General features: G+C 36.5%; 1 protein-coding gene across 3 annotated transcripts in view; it reads right to left on the bottom strand.

Annotated features, from left to right (window-relative positions):
• Positions 1-20594, bottom strand: part of ELP4 (elongator acetyltransferase complex subunit 4) — a 170426-nt gene that overhangs the window by 19501 nt on the left and 130331 nt on the right. Inside the window, exon 10 of one of the 3 annotated variants that reach the window (XR_015797062.1) lies at positions 17872-18013. The exons of 1 other annotated variant lie outside the window; for it this stretch is intronic. Coding sequence is in view for 1 of the 2 variants with exons in the window: in XM_088145859.1 (XP_088001985.1) it covers positions 745-812 (68 nt within the window). In the remaining variant the exon portion in view is untranslated. Of the gene's footprint in view, positions 1-744; positions 813-17871; positions 18014-20594 lie in introns of all 3 variants that reach the window. One more of the 3 variants, XM_088145859.1, reaches the window with a different exon arrangement.

The following is a 20594-nucleotide window of genomic DNA, read 5'->3' as shown; positions in this document are numbered from 1 at the left end:
GGGAAATATGGAAGTTGCAGTCTGGGAAAGTGTCCGCATGGAAAAAGTTGATGTAGAAAATACTCCTTACAGGAATTTCAAAGACCAGAATTATAATGAGATATGATCAAATTGTATTCTAAGTAGAAATTACAGTGTATTTTTGTATACAGTATGTAAGGTACGTTATTAAAAACTTAATTTGAATAAAAAATTAACATGTTAAGACTCTGTGTATGTGTTGCTTGTTATGTGACTGGGTATAAGTTGAAGGCAAAAAAAAAAAGTGTAGAGTCCTGAGCTGCAATTTCAGAAGGCACCTCTCATATTAATGAATTAGGATGCCCTAATTTTTAGTTTCCTTGAAATGTGACTCAAAAAGCAGACCCACCTCCCAAATTTTGCAGACCTATCCAAATGATGAAAATGAGATAGTTTCACTAATTTTGCATGGGGAAGGTTTACCTTTAGCAGTTGTAGTACCTACAGAAATCTTTATTAATACTTAACATAATCCTAAGGACAGAAAAACCCTGCCTATGTATTACAGCATTCTGTTCCCATGAGGGTCAGCCTGATGTGTAACAGAAGTCACCAAGCAGAACAAGAACATAATAGAATTCTCCATAGACAGGTTCCCTAGAAACATACACCTTTCTTGTAATCCAGTCAGTTCATGCTGGAATCATGCTGGTTATTACAGAGATGCCAGCTAAACTAATGTACTGTATGGCAGTCAGAAATAGATCCTCAGACTTATCTTACATTGAAACCAAGTCCATGTAGGGCTTCCTGAGCATTTCTGTTATGTGACTGCAGCTTTCTAGGATCTCCTATGATAAAAGGAAGTAGAAGTTAGCAATGCTCCTACTTTGTTTCTTAGATTCCTGCGTATGCTTAGAATCTGCACTTTAATTTTATTTATTTTCCATCCTAGTGGTCTGCACTTGCCAGTTTTTGGCCTTAGTTCTTTCCCTTCTAGGTATTTTATCAAATACACACCACTAGAGCAGAACTTCCTCATTTTTCTCTCCTTGCTAGAGCACCTCAAATCTGCTCCAGTGAGTCTTCTAAGGCTCAAAAACAGATTTTGGGTGGTGGAGGAAGGACTTGGAATCCATTCAGCCAGCTCTATTTATTTTGCTGGTTAACAGACCCAGCTGAATACAATCCAAATTGTATTATGATCCATTCACCAGAATTATTATGCAATAACTTCTATTACATTAATTGTTTGAATACTTGTCAAGCCCCACACAGTTGAATAATATCAAGGAAGCAAGAACTATATAGATTTCAGTAAGATATCTTTAATGATAGTTTGGTGTAAATATCTTGGAAATTGTAAGAGTATTTGTCATCTCATTTATAGCGAGTTATTTAAGGCAGAGTCTTTTCAAATTACTTGAAATGCTTCTTCTCAGGATTCTTTCCACTTGGGTTAAGTTATCATTTATGAGATAAGTTGGCAACTGACTTGCCTGCTATCTCTTAATCATTTGCCTATTCTTGCTTCCATTCCTTTCCCAGCCTCCCCACAATCTGTCACTATATATTTTTCTGGGCCGCTAATAACTCATTCTCATATAGACTATCTATACAACATCTCCCAATGCAACCAATAACCATGCAACTTCATTAAAAGGCTCTTAGTTACACAACCTATTGCAATGTAACCATCACAATCTATGAAACGGATAACTCTCCCATACATCAGAAACATCTCTGAAACAACCAACAGATTAGTACTACCTCTTGGCATCACTGTAGGTCATAACCAACAAAATCCCTCCAAAACATCTTAAGCTGCTGGAGAAAGACAAAGAGTGAATTTGATCAAATACAAGTGATAGCCCATATCTGGGCCTATATCATGGCAATAAGGGTGATGAAATGCTGTTATTTTTCTGCTATTACTGCATGCATTGATAACTACCCAGCAGTTCTGTTTTGTGTGACTTGCTCCCTGTTAAGGGGAGTTGGGCCACAGGATCATCTTCAGGGCCGTAGTGAGGAGTATTCGTGGTATCTGATGGATAAAGTTGCTCAGATTTGCCTGGAGTTGGACTCTGACTTGGCAAGTTCAAGTGAGTTGACTGCCTTGTGAGATTATCTGGACTGAGTTTGATTTTGTGATGCCCAAAAAGTGGACAAAGTCCTTCTGTCCATTAATTTAGCTCAGTGCTCTTGTCCTACCTGTTTAACATCCACATGAGGCTTCTGGGTGTAATCATCTGTCAGCTCAGGATCAGGTATCATCAGTATGCTGATGATACCCAACTGTACATCTCAGTCCTGGGTTGACCAGGTGATGCTGTCAAGGTCTTGTTCCAGTGTCTGGAGGCTATAGGATGGGGGGAACTGATGGGACCCGGGAAGTGAGCCTTCTCTATTGTAGTACTTTTTAAAAAAATAGCTCTGCAAAAGGCCTGGAGAATTGGAGCCTGTTCTAGTATCTGGGGGAAGCTATTCCACATAAAGAAGGCAGTGACAGAGAAGGACTGATTCCAAGATCTCAGCAGATGACACTTCCCAAGGGATGGAATATTGAACATTAAATTACAGTGTAAGGAAGGCATATATCTCTTTTTTCTTTTTGCCTTTATTTTATAAAGAAGGTTTTTTTTTTTTTGGATGATCCTGTATTCATACAAAAAGAATATCTCATGAATCTTAATCATATCTCTTAAACTCCTTATTCTATCCTAAAAAGCCTAATCCCAATTCATGTCTTCAAAAGGAACCAGGACACTCCTCTAATACTTCCATCTGACATCATGGGCATATCTGTAGCTATGATAGCCCAGTATCATTTCCAGAAATGCTCTGAACATCATCCTCCAACCTAATAGCTTTAAGCCTCTAGGATCTTTCAACCATAATTCATAACACATTCATATTTTGAAATATCTTCTCAACATACCTTCCTAATTTATCTCAATACAGTATGTTGTAAAGTTCACATCATGCAAGCATGTAATAATACTGTCAACAAAGGTACCACACACCTCACTAGATTTATTTCTAATAATCTAATTTTCTACTGTATGGGCACTGTCATTCTCTCCTGTCAGTATATTGTCTAACTATTTCCGGGCTTCTTTTACTCCTCCAGTATAGCAATCCTCAACTCTAGATGTTTCTCATTTGAGAATGAGGAGTTCTTTGCAACTAATGGATGGTTCTAGTTTCTGCAGAGGCAAGCAAACTACTCAGGATCACTTATACTATAAAGATATTAAGTAAAAACAAAATCAGTACAAACTTAAAAACAAAGTAAAATTTAGCATACACAATCCTGAGGACATAAAAATGTCTTCACTAGCCCAAGAGATATCACCTATATTTCACTAAGAATAAATGTTTAAGAATTTTTGATGTGTTGAGGAAGATAAATATGTTCCAATATTTAAATATAAACCAGTTTAACATAAATGAGGAAATATATTATGCTTAGAATTAGTATTATATCCTCTGTATTATATCACATTACTAATACCAAATAAGAAAAAGGAGTGATATGAAAAATTCTTAATGAAATGTAGCTGAATGTTAAAAACACCGGAATTTGTTCCATGGATTTTACTCAGTATCAAATATGAAGGCAAAATATTCAGTAATCAGCATACTTTTTCAGGATGAAAACACTGATAACTGCCATGAGGCATCAGGAAGAATTTTGGTGTTAGAGTAGATTTACACTTCATGACATGTCAAAGCCTTGAAACAAACACTGAAGAATTTACTCATGGCTGCTGAAGGCAAGAATTTTTTTTACTTCAAATGCTTATCTTTTTTAAGCTGGTACTCAATCATATCAGGGAAACAGAAGATACTAAATAAAACCTGGATATACATTTGGAAAAGAAAGGGCTTAGTCAAAACTAACAGTGAGTTAATGACACCTGTCATCATCTAAGCTAAGATATTACTAGAGAAAGCATACTCTATCCAAAAAAATAACCAGACTGAGACCTGGTTATTTGTCACATGAAGGGCTCTGGTTGCTTTCTAAGTGTGGTAAGAGATCTGAACTTGGAAGAACCACTATTGCTAGAAAAAGTAAACAAACCAGTTGGAATCATGAGGAATCCTTTAATCTTTTCACAGTAGTTAGTGCTTTATGCATGCTATGGTTTTGTTACTGCATAAAATTACCACCTAACGTGAAATTGTACGCCTAAAATTCAATGGAGACAAATAACATAGTCATACTTCTAATTTGCATATGTTAATTACATAAATAGATTCATTCAAATATATGTAAATTTAAAATGGCCAATTACTAGCACAGGATATAACCTAATTTAAAAAGAGTCTGGATTTAAAAGACAAAAAGGTCAAACTAGCTTATCTAGCTAAACAAGAACAATCTCTCCAGCCCCTGCTGCTCTTATTCTACAGGGATATTCTGGAATTCTGAATAGAACTGATTTACTTAACAGATTAGTCTCCACTGAACATACTCTCCAGTCAGATTTCTGAGATCAGGTCACTGTCGCCACTAGAACAAAGAAAGAATTAGTTTCAGAGCTTTATTTTAATAGGGATTCATTATTCTTTGAACCTCAGAATCTATTCCATAAGGCTGCAATGTTATGCTTAGCAGGAACAATTTTATTCACCTGGAAACTGAAGATGAGAATGCCTCTAAACATTAATGTTTATAACATTCATTATTATTAGGAACCTGCATAAACTATACAGAAAACCTGCTGGCCTACTTAGGTGATACAACTCACTTTGCTAAAATAGATACCATGATAGAGTTACTGTTTTAAGGAAATTTGTGCTATCGACACCTGTCCTAAGTTAGAATTATACAGCTTACTTATTGTTCATCCAAGATCAAATTTCTATTAAATTACCATGAATATTGTCATATTTGCTACATAAACACCATGTTATACAGATTATTGTGGAAATAACGAAAATCAACTTGTATATTTATACACACACACATACACACACACACTCACACTTAGATATACTGTATCAAAACTGAGTATGAGTACAAATTATTTAAAGGAATGGTATTATATAAATAGGAAATAACACTATTACAACATATTAAACTAAATATAATTAATCTTCAGTTCTTTAAAAAAATCTACTATGATCCAGTATTTGTCTTCCCCCATTATACCATGCGAAAAATAAAAGTATCTGAGGTTTTAAATAATCAATTTTTATCAATAGTTTACTATTAAGATTGTATGCTATAATCCAATATGTTCTTTATTTAGAGCTTTTAGTAACATTAATGGGACTAATTCATTCATTCATTCACTAACTTTTAAAAACTGGGGAAGACAATAAGCAGCCCTTGAATTCCCATTTGGTGCCCTTGGGATTGCTGCAAATCAATAGCAGTTTCCTGCAATTTTGTTCACTTTCTTCTGAAACCTAGGAAAGAAGGAGAAACCCCAGGCCCCCCTCCCCTAATTTCTGTGCCACTAATCTGACTCTAAATGTGCCATATTGCTTCACTCACTTTGCAGCAATGACTCAAGCTGGGATAGGGAGCTAATAGTTTACAGCAGCGAGAGAAAATTCAAACAGATCTAAATGAAGGTGGTGTGATTGTATGAAATGGAGTTGATGAATACATGCATGGAAATAAAGGTGTAGGTTTAACTGTGAATGAAAGAAAGGGCTATAAGTATGTCAGAAAATACAAACTGATGTCATCTATGTTGCTGTGGGTTGTATGAAAATAGGATGTAAATGGTGATAAAGATGAGAATTGGCAAAAAATAATGCAAAATTCTGAATGAATGTGATGCAGGGGGAAAAAAAATATTCTATTAGATGACATGGAAGGATGGCTAGGAAAATTTGACAAATACAGTCAGGTCCAGAAGTATTGGGACATCGACACAATTCTAACATCTTTGGCTCTATACACCACCACAATGGATTTGGAATGAAACAAACACAATGTGCTTTAACTGCAGACTGTCAGCTTTAACTTGAGGGTATGTACATCCAACTCAGGTGAACGGTGTAGGAATTACAACAGTTTGCATATGTGCCTCCCACTTGTTAAGGGACCAAAAGTAATGGGACAGAATAATAATCATAAATCAAACTTTCCCTTTTTAATACTTGGTTGCAAATCCGATGCAGTCAATCACAGCCTGAAGCCTGGAACGCATAGACATCACCAGACGCTGGGTTTCATCCCTGGTGATGCTCTGCCAGGCCTCTACTGCAACTGTCTTCAGTTCCTGCTTGTTCTTGGGGCATTTTCCCTTCAGTTTTGTCTTCAGCAAGTGAAATGCATGCTCAATGGGATTCAGGTCAGGTGATTGACTTGGCCATTGCATAACATTCCACTTCTGTCCCTTCAAAAACTCTTTGGTTGCTTTTGCAGTATGCTTTGGGTCATTGTCCATCTGTACTGTGAAGCGCCGTCCAATGAGTTCTGAGCATTTGGCTGAATGTGAGCAAATATTGCCCGAAACACTGTAGAATTCATCCTGCTGCTTTTGTCAGCAGTCACATCATCAATAAATACAAGAGAACCAGTTCCACTGGCAGCCATACATGCCCACGCCATGACACTACCACCACCATGCTTCACTGATGAGGTGGTATGCTTAGGATCATGAGCAGTTCCTTTCCTTCTCCATACTCTTCTCTTCCCATCACTCTGGTAAAAGTTGATCTTGGTCTCATCTGACCATAGGATGTTGTTCCAGAACTGTGAAGGCTTTTTTAGATGTCGTTTGGCAAACTCTAATCTGGCCTTCCTGTTTTTGAGGCTCACCAATGGTTTACATCTTGTGGTGAACCCTCTGTATTCACTCTGGTGACGTCTTCTTTTGATTGTTGACTTTGACATACATACACCTACCTCCTGGAGAGCGTTCTTGATCTGGCCAACTGTTGTGAAGGGTGTTTTCTTCACCAGGGAAAGGATTCTTCGGTCATCCACCACAGTTGTTTTCCGTTGTCTCCCGGGTCTTTTGGTGTTGCTGAGCTCACCGGTGCGTTCCTTCTTTTTGAGAATGTTCCAAACAGTTGTTTTGGCCATGCCTAATGTTCTTGCTATCTCTCTGATGGGCTTGTTTTGTTTCTTCAGCCTAATGATGGCTTGCTTTACTGATAGTGACAGCTCTTTGGATCTCATCTTGAGAGTTGACAGCAACAGATTCCAAATGCAAATAGCACACTTGAAATGAACTCTGGGCCTTTTATCTGCACATTGTAATTGGGGTACTGAGAGAATATCACACACCTGGCCATGGAACAGCTGAGAAGCCAATTGTCCCATTACTTTTGGTCCCTTAACAAGTGGGGGGGCACATATGCAAACTGTTGTAATTCCTACACCGTTCACCTGAGTTGGATGTACATACCCTCAAATTAAAGCTGACAGTCTGCAGTTAAGGCACATTGTGTTTGTTTCATTCCAAATCCATTGTGGTGGTGTATAGAGCCAAAGATGTTAGAATTGTGTCGATGTCCCAATATTTCTGGACCTGACTGTACATAAACATATAAACAGATAAACAACATGATAGAGTACAGAAAAAGTTATTGGGCTCTTCAGACCCCCAAGAATGAGTAAGAATGGTATCTGCTTAGAAAATGTTCTGTTTTGAATGTTGAACATGGTTCCAGTATATGTATTACTTATACATAAGTATATATATAAATCCAAATAATAAATCCATTATTATAAATTTAAAATCTAAACATAAATTATTCCTAAAATTAATTATTCTGAGGAATAAATATAAATTATTTCTTATAATGAAAAACAGGAATTAAGGATACAAGAGGAATGAAAAGTTCTGAATGTGGGACAATTATTTGGTAGCATCAAGAATGAATCTGGGAAAAATGGACATAGAACAAAATGAAAAAATAATAATAATAAAGGTTGAATGACTGTGGGAAGAAAAAGTATTAGAAGACAGTGTAATCTCCAAACAGAATGAAATGGCAAATAGATATAAGGTAAGAGGATGTGGAGGGTGCTTGGAACACAGTGAAAAAGAGTTGTGTTACAGAATGCCACAAAAATGTGTGGACCTACACAAATGGGAAGCACAAAAAAGAAGGACTGATGGACAATGAGGGGAAAGAAGCCATGCATGAGAAAATGTCATGTAAGAGAATATTGTAAAAATCAAAGCTGACAGAAAAATACTGTGCAATATTAAAGACAGAAAGTACAGTTACAAAGAAAGTTGTCAAAGAAAGCATGGAATGGTTAAGATTAAGTCTGCTGAGTGACCAATACAAAATAAGTTTGTTGAGGTGGTTTAATTATATAAAGAGAATGAATGAGGACTGAATTTGAAAATATAAGAAGGAAGAGGGAATGGGTTGAGAGGAGGCCAAGAAAACTATAGTTGGATGGAGTTCATGTTTTATTATGTCATACCTTTCTTTGACTTACTATTTCTTACTCCATTTCTGCAGATTGTGTAATGTTGCTTACCCCAAAAGGTATAGCATGATGGTTTCTCTCTATATAATATGGTGGTCATTATTTTGATTATGTGCCATCAAGTTGTTGTTGACTCTTAGTGACCTCATAGATTTTCTCTGTGATAATCTGTCTCTAACCTGGTCTTTCACTTTCAATCATTTTATATTTTCTATCCATGTGGTTTTCTTGGTAAAAATATAGGAGTGGCTTACCATTGCCTTCTCCCACACAGCATGAATTAATGCCTTTGTCATTGTCACTAAAGTGATCATCTGCCTCCAGCAACTTCTTATATCATCTTCTTGCTTTAGCTAGGATGACCTTCACACCTTGGGTGACCCTGCTGGGAATATATACTACTGGTATCCACTCCTAGCATTCCAGGAAGACTCCCCCCCCCAACTACAATGAGGCAGCACAGTAGGATTTGGGTGTGCGTGATTATTATTAATAATAATAATAAATTAATTAAAACATTGCTACACACAATAAAATAGTACATGGGATTGTACAAAATGGCACTGCTCCATGTAGTATGGTATCTTTAATAATTCTAAACATTTGCTGTATCTTACTAGAATTCTAAATATGCTTATTTGGAATGCACAGTATACTTCGATACTGTTTTTGGAAGATGATGTTACATCATACTGAGTTTACACTTTTGTTTAACATTCAGTATTTTAAGTATTTTGTGCATTTGTTTCTGAAGGCATCACCCTTTCTGGGCCTTTAACCATTTAAAATATTTGCTCTGGTGTAAATTCCAAAATAACATTCTCAGAGTGTTTCTATTCGATGACAACAGCAAAAGGTTATTGTCTGCATTTGATGAAGAAGTTAGATTCAACAGAAAAACTTATTATTGCTATCTTACACCTCATAATAGGGTATTACCAACACAAAAAAGTTAATTAATTTCCAATTCTTTATTCTTTTATTTAGATTTTATGAAGGTTGATTGGACTTGCTCCATCATTTTATGGAAAATTAATTATTTCAAATACATGCACTACTTTATGCAACCTGCCTGATTTGCATTGAAGAAAATTCAGCAGAAGTAATTGAGGCACAAGCAGATACTGGCACTGACTGAACTCAATTTTCATTCCAAATTTCTGCAAAATCCCAAGACACAACAATATCAGATGCAAGGGGGAAAACAAACAAAAGCAATGTGAAAAGGGAACATGAAGAGAGAATATTACAAGAATCAGAGAACAAAGGGATTGCAAAACTATTTTAGTGCCATAGAGGAATTCTGAGGGTTCATTTATGCAAGGTGGAATAAGATATCATATGGCATCCTGACAATTGATGTCTTCATTTAAATGTAAGAATTTACATTCTAATTAGAAAGAATTTACATCTTAATCAGAGGCAGCTGTATTATCTTGTTACTGTTTTTTTCAAAGGTAATGAACTAAAGTACTGCTGTGCTTTTTCAACCAGAAACTAAACAGACAGCATACAGTGTTATTTTATAGTCTACCTGCTCTAAGCTGTTATTAATATTTTCAAAGATTAAATTCCAACTACAATCTCTTTAAAATAAAAATTAAATTTGACATTGCTTACAATAATATCATGAAGACTTATTTAAAGCATTTAACTAGTACCTTTTATAACTCCCCCCCCCCATTTTTATTGCTCAGGTTATTAACAATATAGTAATGAAACAGAATGCTTTATTTTTAGACATTGCTAATGTAATATGTTATCTACTGTAAAAGGAATGTCTTTGAAAGATACATAAGCAAGATAAAAAATGTACCACTTCATTTTTGCTTAAAGACTTCCCACTAAACATTGAAAGATTCTGTTACAGGGTGCAATCCAATGTAACATTCACCTGGGAATTAGCCTCATTGAGTAGACATGTATAGGACCGTACAATATATTTTTTCTAACACATGAAAAATTCAGTCTCTGAAATGAAATATAATTAGGCTTTTAACAGAAAGATGAATCTGATAAAGAAGCATCCAAGTGCCAAATATTAATGACATATTGTTAGATCTTTTCTGTGCCTTGGTACTTTATGTAATGCAATTTGGATATTAGTGTTTCAGTTATAAAAATGTATAATTTAAAAATAATATAATATAGTATTTTACCATTTAAATAGAAATCATATTTAAAAATATATTCACTGTTACAGATATGCATTTTCTTGACTGTTATAACTGAATGTTGGTATCATTTCATGGCACAGTGTGCGACTAAAAATTATGGTTCTGAGATCATTTTCCCCCCAATTATATCCTTGTTTAAAACAACCTCATTTAAAATTAAATATGGCATAATTTAAGCATAATAAATAAAAACACATATCTAAACATGCAGTTCATGACCAGCTAATGCATGTCCAGTACTGAATCCTGCTTTTTTATATAAAATAAAACATGTAGGAAATATTGATAGCCAAAACTAAGCATTGCAATATGATACATACATATCCATCACACTATTTCCTTTTGCAAAGGACAGATAGCGAGCAAAAGAATGGAAAGCATAAGAATAATGAAAAAGAAATACAGCTAGATCTAGTATCTACCATGCCCATACTCTATACTTCCATCCTTGCTTCTATCACATCCATACACTTAGAAGTTAAAAGACATTATTGGATTTTAGTGTTCTTTCAAGCAAACTATTTACTTTAATTAGTGTCACAAGTGTCTTCAGTCTCATAATCAGTCACTCAGCCTACTTGAGCGGAGAAAAGTACTCACTCAGATATTTTGTGTCATTGTGTGCAGCACAGTGAACATGGACATGAGAAAGAAAAGCAGAGAGTTGTCTGAGGAGGAAAGGAAGAAGGTAATAGCCAAGCATGATAAAGTATACAAAATCATCCCCAAAGAGTTTCATGTTTCTCTGACCATGGTTGCTAATATCAAGAAATTTAAGGTCCATGGGACTGTAGCCAACCTCCCTGGATACAGCCACAAGAGGAAAATTGACCCCAGATTGAAAAGAAGGATAGTTCAAATGGTGGAGAAAGAACCAAGGAAAATTTCAAAACAGATCCTGGCTGACCTCCAAGATCGTCACAACAATATCAAATCGCACCATCCATTGCTGTCTGTGAAAGTGGCCTCCATGAAGACCTCACTTCTGAAAGACAGACACAAAAAAGCCAGATTGGAGTTTGCTAAAATGGAGGTTGACAAGCCTTAATCCTTCTGGGAGAATGTCCTTTGGACAGAAGAAATAAAATTAAGAGCTTTTTCGTAAGTCATAACAGCTCTATGTTCACTGAAGATAAAAACAATGCATTTAAAGAAAAGAACACCATTCCTATTGTGAAACATGGAGGAGGCTTCATAATATTATGGGGCTGCTTTGCTGCTTCTGGTACTGGGTGCCTTAAATCTGTGCAGGGCACAGTGAAATCAGAAGATTATCAAGGCATTCTGGAGCAAAATGTAATGCCCAGGATTAGACAGTTCTTAGTCACAGTTCCTGGGTCCTCCAGCAGGATAATGATCCAAAACATCTATCTAAGAGAACCCAAGAATAGTTGAAAAGCAAATATTCAACTGTTCTGAAGTGGCCCACTATGAGTTCTGATCTGAATCCAATAGAACATTGATGGAAAGAGCTGAAACTCACAGTTGGGAGAAGGAACCTAAGACAATTGGAGCGGAAGAGTGACACACATTGCCAGTTGAGAAGTGTAGAAGTCCTATTCAGAGCTACAAAAAGTGCTTGATTGCAGTTACTGCCTCAAAAAGGTATACTGCTAAATACTAGTTAGGGGTACCAATAATTACGCCCATGACATTTTCATTTGTTTTATTATTTACAAGAATATGTTAAGTCATACATCAAAAGCAAACTGTTCTATGTGGAATATAGAATGGTGGATGCCATTTACTTGTGTCAGTTTCAACATATTTCACAGCAAATTGGAATTCTTTGAGAAAAAGTGGAGGGATACCAATACTTTTGGCTATATCTGTATATATAAAAGTGCATATGCACCCACACCCACATGGAAAGAACCGGTGTGGTGTGTCTGTTTAAGGTGATGAGCTAGAAACCAGGAGACTGCGAGTGCTACTCCCTCCTTAGGCATGAAAGCTGAGTAGGTGCCTGGGGGCAGTCACATTCTCTCAGCCCAACCTACTTCACAGGGTTGTTTGGGGGAAAATTCGAAGCAGAAGCATTATGTATACGGACTTCAGTTGTACAAAATAAAGACAGGATATAAGTATAATATAAAATAAATATATTCTGCTCTTATCACATTCAGCTACCAACCTTCAACTTTATATTCACACAAACTGCTTCATACTTTAAACCTATTCACTGTATCATACACTTTCTTTAAATCACCAAATATACAATAACTTTCTCACATTCATACATTTCTCAATGATCTGTTGAAGAGCAGAACTCTGATCTTCGCATTCCCAGCATGGTACAAAGCTGTATTATAGTTCCAAATTTTCTTCACTGTCACATTTCATATCTTTTCAGTCAGAATTCTACCAAACACCTTCCTAGACATACTTAATTAATCCTACTATAATTTTTGCATTTACTTTTAGTACCTTTCCCTTTGTACACTGGAACAATAATGGTATTCTTCCACTAGTCAGGCAGAGATGCAGTCTTCCCACATGTGAACCTGGTAATATCACTCTGTAAGCAAACCACATCCATCTGCCACTGGTCTGGCTAATGCAGATTCCTATATAGTTCAGATGAAAAGTTGAACTGCTTAGTGGAATTTGGCGTCTTACTACCGATATTATCTCCTCTTCCCCACTGTCTTCTCTACCTCAGATGGAGCAGCTTGATCAGTATGCTGTACCTCTTTTTGTCCTTTTTGCTTGCTGCTCAGCTGATTACTAAGAAAACTGCTTCAGCCTCCCTGAACCTACAATTCTTCTTTTTAACTCTTCCATACTCTACTAATTCCACCCAAGCTTCACTGAAACATTCTGCCAAAGCTTTGTATCATATGAAGACATCAACTTCTAATACATCAGTTGGCTGTCAACTCCTAAAAGATGAGGATTACATGTTGTAAAAAGAAAATTTGATTAACAAATGCGTAAGAGTATAATATTGTAATGATCAAATAATTCAATTGTTCATTTTAATCAATCCCTTTGAAAGTGATCTCAAGGCTAAGCATCTGTGTGTGTGTGTGTGTGTGTAGTGTTTATTTATTTAACTAGATTTAGGTGCCATCTGTCTCTCAAACCAATAACAACACAAAAACCACAAAACAATATAAACAAACAAGATAGCATTCAACCAATCAATGCATTATTATATTATATACAGTGACTCCTCCAACACTGGGCCCATCCACCCTAACAGTCAGGTTTTCAAGGCTTTCCAGAATGCCACCAGGGTGAGAGACAAACAGATCTCTGGAGGGATATCATTCCAGAGAGCAAGTGCTGTGACAGAGAAGGCATGCTTCCTTGGTCCCAATATATGGCCTTGTTTAATTCCATATATCCTCGCCAACTCTGCCAGTGCTTACCAGCCAGGCAGAAACCATGGAGATAAGTGGACACTCAAATAACCTGGCCCTGTGCCACGTAGGGATTTGTAGGTGATAATCAGCACCTTAAATTGCACTCAGAAGCACATTGGCAACCAGTGGAGCTCATGAAATGTCACATGGGCATACTGAGACATGCCCATCAGTGTCTGTGCTGCTGCATTCTGGACCAGTTGAAGCTTACAAGTGGTCTTCAAGAGCAGCCCCATGTAGAACACATTGCAATAGCTGAGGTGCAAGGTGAGTAGGGGATGTGACACTGTCTGAAGGGCCTCCTGATCCAGGAAGGGCTGCAATTGGCATACCAGATGGAGCTGTGCAAAGATTTTCTTGACCACAGCTCCTACTTGTTCTCTGAGCAGGAGCTGTAAATCCAAGAAAACCCCCAGACTATTCTTGAGTGGGGAGGTACAATCCTATCCAAGATTAAAGATGGAAAATCTGTGGATCTGGGGCCCCTAATATCCACAGCCACTCAGTCTTGGTAGGATTAAGTCAAAGACCATTTCTCGCCGTTCAGACCTGCACAGCTTCAGGGACTGGGGTAGGATGTTGACAGTTTGTATGTGTGTGTGTAATTCATTTTGTGGAAAAAGCACAGAGAAGTGTATGCTATTTCAGTTTTGTTGGGCATTAACTGGATGAATTCTAGTTTAGAATTGTTTCCTCTGAGAAACAGTTCAGCTGGATGAGAGAATATTTGGCTAAGATCAATAATAATGAGAAAGACTGTGCTGCAAGTAGAAGATAATCTAAGGGACATGCACTCATGCTTATTTATAAATTCAGAAGGTCAAAAGCTTGCCATTTTCAGTCAATGGAAAGAAAACTGAGTCTATGTAGGCACTAGAATGGAAAGAATATACTTCTGCTTCAAAGAGGAAGTTGGTGGAAATCTCCTAAAAATCAGGGAGAGAATTTGGCCAAAGCAGTATCTGGCACATTTCTAACAAGTCCATTCTTTTTTCCTCTCAGTTCCACATGAATTTGTAATAGTAATTAAGCAAGTGTATATCAACATCATTGGAAGTTATTCCTTTACTTGTATCCATATTTTCTTACCAATAAATTTACCTTCTTAATTTGTTAAAGTTTAACTCAGTGCCATCTTTACTTTCATATCCAGTAAAATAATATCTAGACAAACTGATATATTTCAGGAATTTTTTGTTTTGAGAAGAAAATATATTAGCACATGGGGAAAAGATATCCCCCCCCCAAAAAAGTTTAGGAATAGAATTCCTCCCTCTACAAGTCATTATAAAAATAGTTTTCCACTATTTATCCCTTTTTTCCATTCATCACATTTTGAGCATGGTTCAAAATTATTCTGGCTCCTCTTCTCTAGATGCAATCACAGCAGCTTTTTTATCCTGAAATAACTGATTAAAGCCCAAAAAGAAAAAAATTCATTCAGGTTCTAGGATTTTTTTTCCAGCTAAAAGGCTTCTGTAGTATTCCTTTTTTAACTTCTGTACTCTTAGAAGGTAACAAAAATGTTAATTATGATGATGATGGTACCTGAAATCATAGTATTTTCTGTTACATCCAAGAATGCAACATTTAAAGACTTATGTTTTCTCTTTATCAAGAATAATTTTGTCCTAAACCATGACAGCAATGTCTTGCAAACTGGGCATGCTTTATCTTGATGTCTTCTTCCATAAGCTGTGCTTAGCACCAGCTTTAATATAGATAACTCTGATAGCCCCAGAGCCCTTGAGTCAGAATAATAAAATTTTTAAATATTCAAGAGTAATAAATCATAAAGCAAATATTTATTATGGTCATAGACCAGTATAAATATTCAAGAGTATTGCAAACAAAAGTTAGAAAATGCTTTCTTCTAAATTCCAAAAATGGTTTATAGTTCTATTATTTAAACAAAATTAGCATCTTTTCTTTTCTCTGTTTATAAAGATGAAACACAGTAACCCTTCTTTGTTTGGACCCAAGATCTTTCTTATTTTCTACTCGCAAGATACAACTTAACCGAGTTCTTGTCTTAATCAGCAATGAATTTCCTCCATTTGTACTATAAGAATGTAGCCTTCTACATTGTTCAGGTATACACACAGGTTTTTTTTTTTCAAGCTGGCTGCTAAAGATTTTTTTTCATTTTAGCCAAAATAGGTAATTACTATCAACTTGAGTTTGACAAAGGTTCACTTTGAGACAGATCCTGAAATAATTATCCTTTCAGGAGATTGCAGTAGTGTTTTAAATCTAAACCTCTGAGGGTTTAAGAGACACACTTGGGATATCACTCTTATAACTATATGAGGTAACGTTTATTACCATCAAATTCACATTTTGAACTGAAAATAAAGTGTAAATAAAGTTTGTTAATTTCTTAATGGAAATTCAGAAGAGATGAAACCCAGTGTGGCATAACAGTTAAGGTAGAGAACTAGGAGCAGGGAGACCAGGTTCTAGTCCACCCTTGGCCATGGAAACTCAACAGGTAACTTTGGGCTAGTCACTCCTCTCAGCCCCACAGCTACCTGACAGGGTTGTTGCTGTGGTAAAAACCAAATCTTACTGGGTTTAGATATAAGCACATACCAAATAAATATACTAGATTATACTGTAGTGTACCATACTATAAACTCAGTAGATTTTCCTTTCTCTTTTTGTTTACTTTTAATTTTTAACATATTTTTTTCAAGTTTTTCCATTTCCAATCTTTTTATTCTGTTTTTCCCTTGTGTATTTGCTGTTTCCCTCTCTTTATGCTGATACATAAATATCAGAGCCTCGTGCAATGCAGGTGTGCTTTATAGAAAAAAGTATTGCCTGCACTTCCCTTTGAATTCATATTAGATAGGTACTTCAGCAGCATATTTTTGGTAATGTGCTGGATGCTGTTTTCTTTTCCTCAAAATCTTGTAACAAAATTTGCCCCAAAGTGGAGTCTGAAGTTACTATAAATTGGTGATTAATGAATAAACCAGACCGGAATTATTTGTGTTTGAAAGAAATTATTTCTATCACTAATTTTTTCCTGCTATTATGCAGCATATAAAGTGGCATTTGGAGGGAATGAATGTGGTGGAATATAAAATCCTGCCCCTAAATTTGTTAATACAGTGGTACTTCGGGTTACGAATTTAATCCGTTCCGTGACTCTGGTCGCAACCCGATTTGTTTGCAACCTGAAGCAAATTTTCCCATAAGGTTCAATGTAATTACCATTAATCCGTTCCGGCGTCCGTGGACCACGCGTCAAGGGCAGAAAAACGGCCGGGGACCACGCGGCAGGGCGGAAAAACGGCCGCGGACCACGCGGCACGGGCAGAAAAATGGCCACGGACCACGTGGCACGGGCGAAAAATGGCCGCGGACCACGTGGCACGGGTGGAAAATGGCCGCGGACCACGTGGCACGGGCGGAAAAATGGCCGCGGACCACGTGGCACAGCGGAAAATGGCCGCGGATCCGGTTCGTACCCCGAGGCGGAGTTCGCAAACTGAGGTAAATTTTTGCGGCCGGAGCTGGTCGCAACCTGAAAAGTTCGTAAGCAGAGGCGTTCGTAACCTGAGGTACCACTGTACTTTGATTCTCTTCTTTTTGCCCTATCTTATCTATGTACTGAATATCAGAAGGACAGAAGATCAAAATTACTACAACCCACCCCAGGTCCTACAGTGCTATCCTATTGTGGTGAGGTGTGTGTGTGTTCCTGGGTTGAACAAAGAATGTCAGGAGCGTACACCAAGAATATATAATTCCAACAGGGTCACACAAGGCATGAAGATCATCCCAGCTGCCCAGCTAAAGCAAGCAGGCACCTATATTGGACAGCAGCAATACAGGAAGATCACTTTAGTGGAAGATTTAGTGGAGGAGTGAGTAGGAGAAGGCTTCTCTACTTTACCAAGAAAACCACATGAGTAGAAAATATAAAATAACTGACTATATAGTGCCAGATGATGGGCTCCTCAAGCGGGATGGCAACATGCTACTGAGGAACAGCTGATGATCTTTCAGAGGACTATTGATGACATGGCTAGATTAAAGCCTTTGGGATGTCTAGTTGCTGATGTTACCAGTCCAGACTACAAAGACAAAATGGGAACATGGAATGTAAGAAACATGAAAATGGGAAAGCTTAACACAGAGAAAGATGAAATGGATCAACTGTTTTTCTGAAATGTTCATCTAATTAAAATCACATACATATGCATTCTATTTTAGTTTCATGTTTTTATAATGATCTTTAGTGTTTTTGAAATAAAAAGAACTGATGTCAGTTTATTTTTACTTTTTCTGTATAGGGAAAAAGCATTAAAAACCTACTCTATTGTTGATAATACCTTTCTCATTAAATTTTATATGATTATGATTTTTCTTCAATTGCTTTAAAATAACACATATTCACAAAGGATACAGCTCTGGGTGTTCACATATCATCCCATGGTATTCTCTTCAAGATTTAAAATACCTTCAGTAATACTAGTTTATGTTGACAGTATACATTTTACAAGTGGGGATATGTGGTATAATATGTGCTCCAGAGCATTAAAGATCAGCATTTACTTTCTTCAGCTTTGTAAGCAACTACATACATGTACAAACATGTTCTTATTAGTGCTGGACCAAGATAATGTAGGGCTTAAGATCAGCAGGCTGTAACTGGACCTCCTGAAGTACCTTCAACTTCGAATTCATACATCTTATTTGGGCATGCATACACATTCACACATAATCTTTAGGAAAAACTAATTTCTGTAATACAACAATGCAAAAATATTTTATTATAGCATATCTTAGTGGAGATCAAATTTTGTATTTTCTGAAAAGAAAGTATATTAATACCTCACATTCCCGACCCAAGGTGGCTACAGAGGATGCTTGAACCTGAGTTGCCTTAGCTTTATAAATGTTATTAAAATTCTACACATAAAATAAACATAAAAAAACACAATACAGAAATATATACAGAAACATAAGCCTGCCAATAAACATCTAACTTACAAAACGTATAATCCACTTCCGCCCTTCACTTTCCTCACAGATCCATTAACCATTTCTAATTCTTTTATACCATTGTAATCACTACAGTATTTAAATTTTCTGTTATCTCCCCTTATTTAATCTATAAAACCCTTTAGAAGCTACTTTTTTCTTCTTTTATAATATAATCCAGTCTTGAACCTGAGTTGCCTTAGGATGAGCTTGTGGAAACTGTAGGCAAACCTCCTCAACCCCTGGCTGTTCTGTATGGATTGAAGTTTCCCGAGTAACACAAAGGAAGCTCCATGAAGAGCACAGTGTATAATCAAATCTTGAGACTGCAGGTACATCTACCACTGTTTTAGGGTTATCTTTTTTCCAAGAAAGGATATAGCTGGCTTATCAAGGAAAGCTGATTAAAAAGTCTCCTGCTTTGATTTGGGAAATCGTAATAAATTGATGTCTATAAGTAACCCCAAACTGGTTACCCACTCTTTCTGGGGGATATAACCCTATTCAGAACAGAGGGATCTACCAGCTACCTGGAATTGTGATCCTTCATAAAGAATACTTTTATCTTGTCTGAATTCAATTTCAGTTAAGTGTCATCCAACTCATTACTAATTATAGCAGGCATTCAGGGAGAGCTATACAGTGCCTTGCTGTAACAAAAGCTCACCTTTTAAGTTCTCCTTTCCCAAACAAAGCATTTGTACTAAATTAGAAAAGATTGTGCCTTGTGCTGTGTTGATATTGAAGGTAGGACTCCCTAGGATAGAGGTTGGGATTTGGCAATAAATCTTATTTGCATGGCTAAAGGCTAAACTAGTCTCAAGTGGGTTAATTTCTCTACTTACAAGGGATAGTTTTAGGTCTTATTGGTGGACACACATGGTAAGTAAAATACATCTAATTGGTCTGCCTCCTGAGTTTTTTTTGATTTAGGGTTTGGATAAGGGCAAGGAAATAATTAGGCAACAAGATAGAGATACAGAATTACAAAAGAGCTGAGCAACATGAAAAAGTTCTCCAAAGTATTAAGTTCTCCAAAGTATGATAATAAATTATCACATGTAATCAAGGTTACTTCTGTGTGTAGTCATTCTGTCCCATGATCACAGCATCTGTGTCACGAAGTACAGTAGCAAAAAGTTGCTTACATCTTACATCTGCAAAATCTTTGCATTCTCTCATATATTCCAATTATAGATGGTCCTTTCCAGGGTTCGCTTTAATGTTTTCCCTTCAGCCATCCTAGAATGTCAATTCCAAAATATTCCAGCATCACAAATGCTATTCCCTGTGTGGATCAGATAGGACTGCATCTATGGAGTATTTTTTTAGGTTGTGCCTTTTATCATGATTTAAGACAACTATTCTAGTCATTTTAAAACATCTTCCTGATTATGTAAGCCTAAATCACCTACCCCATGGCAACATTTTGCTACTGTACTTAGTGACACAGATGCTGTGATCATGGGACAGAATGATTACACACAGAAGTAACCTTGATTACATATGATAATTTATTATTTTATTATGCATTAGTATTTATTTATTATACCAAATTTTTGGTTGAGTATAATAAAATTTTGATTTGAATCAGAAAAAACTCTTCCACTCCTAGAAATGTTGGATTCCATTTTTGAATCCAACTTAGTAATTTATGCTTCTATAAAAATA

The sequence above is a fragment of the Python bivittatus genome, unplaced genomic scaffold (assembly GCF_059951505.1).
Source record: "Python bivittatus isolate LINGU-HERP-01145 unplaced genomic scaffold, Pbiv_v1 ctg000480_np1212, whole genome shotgun sequence".
Lineage (NCBI taxonomy): Eukaryota > Metazoa > Chordata > Lepidosauria > Squamata > Pythonidae > Python > Python bivittatus.
This window is presented reverse-complemented; position numbering and strand designations above follow the sequence as displayed.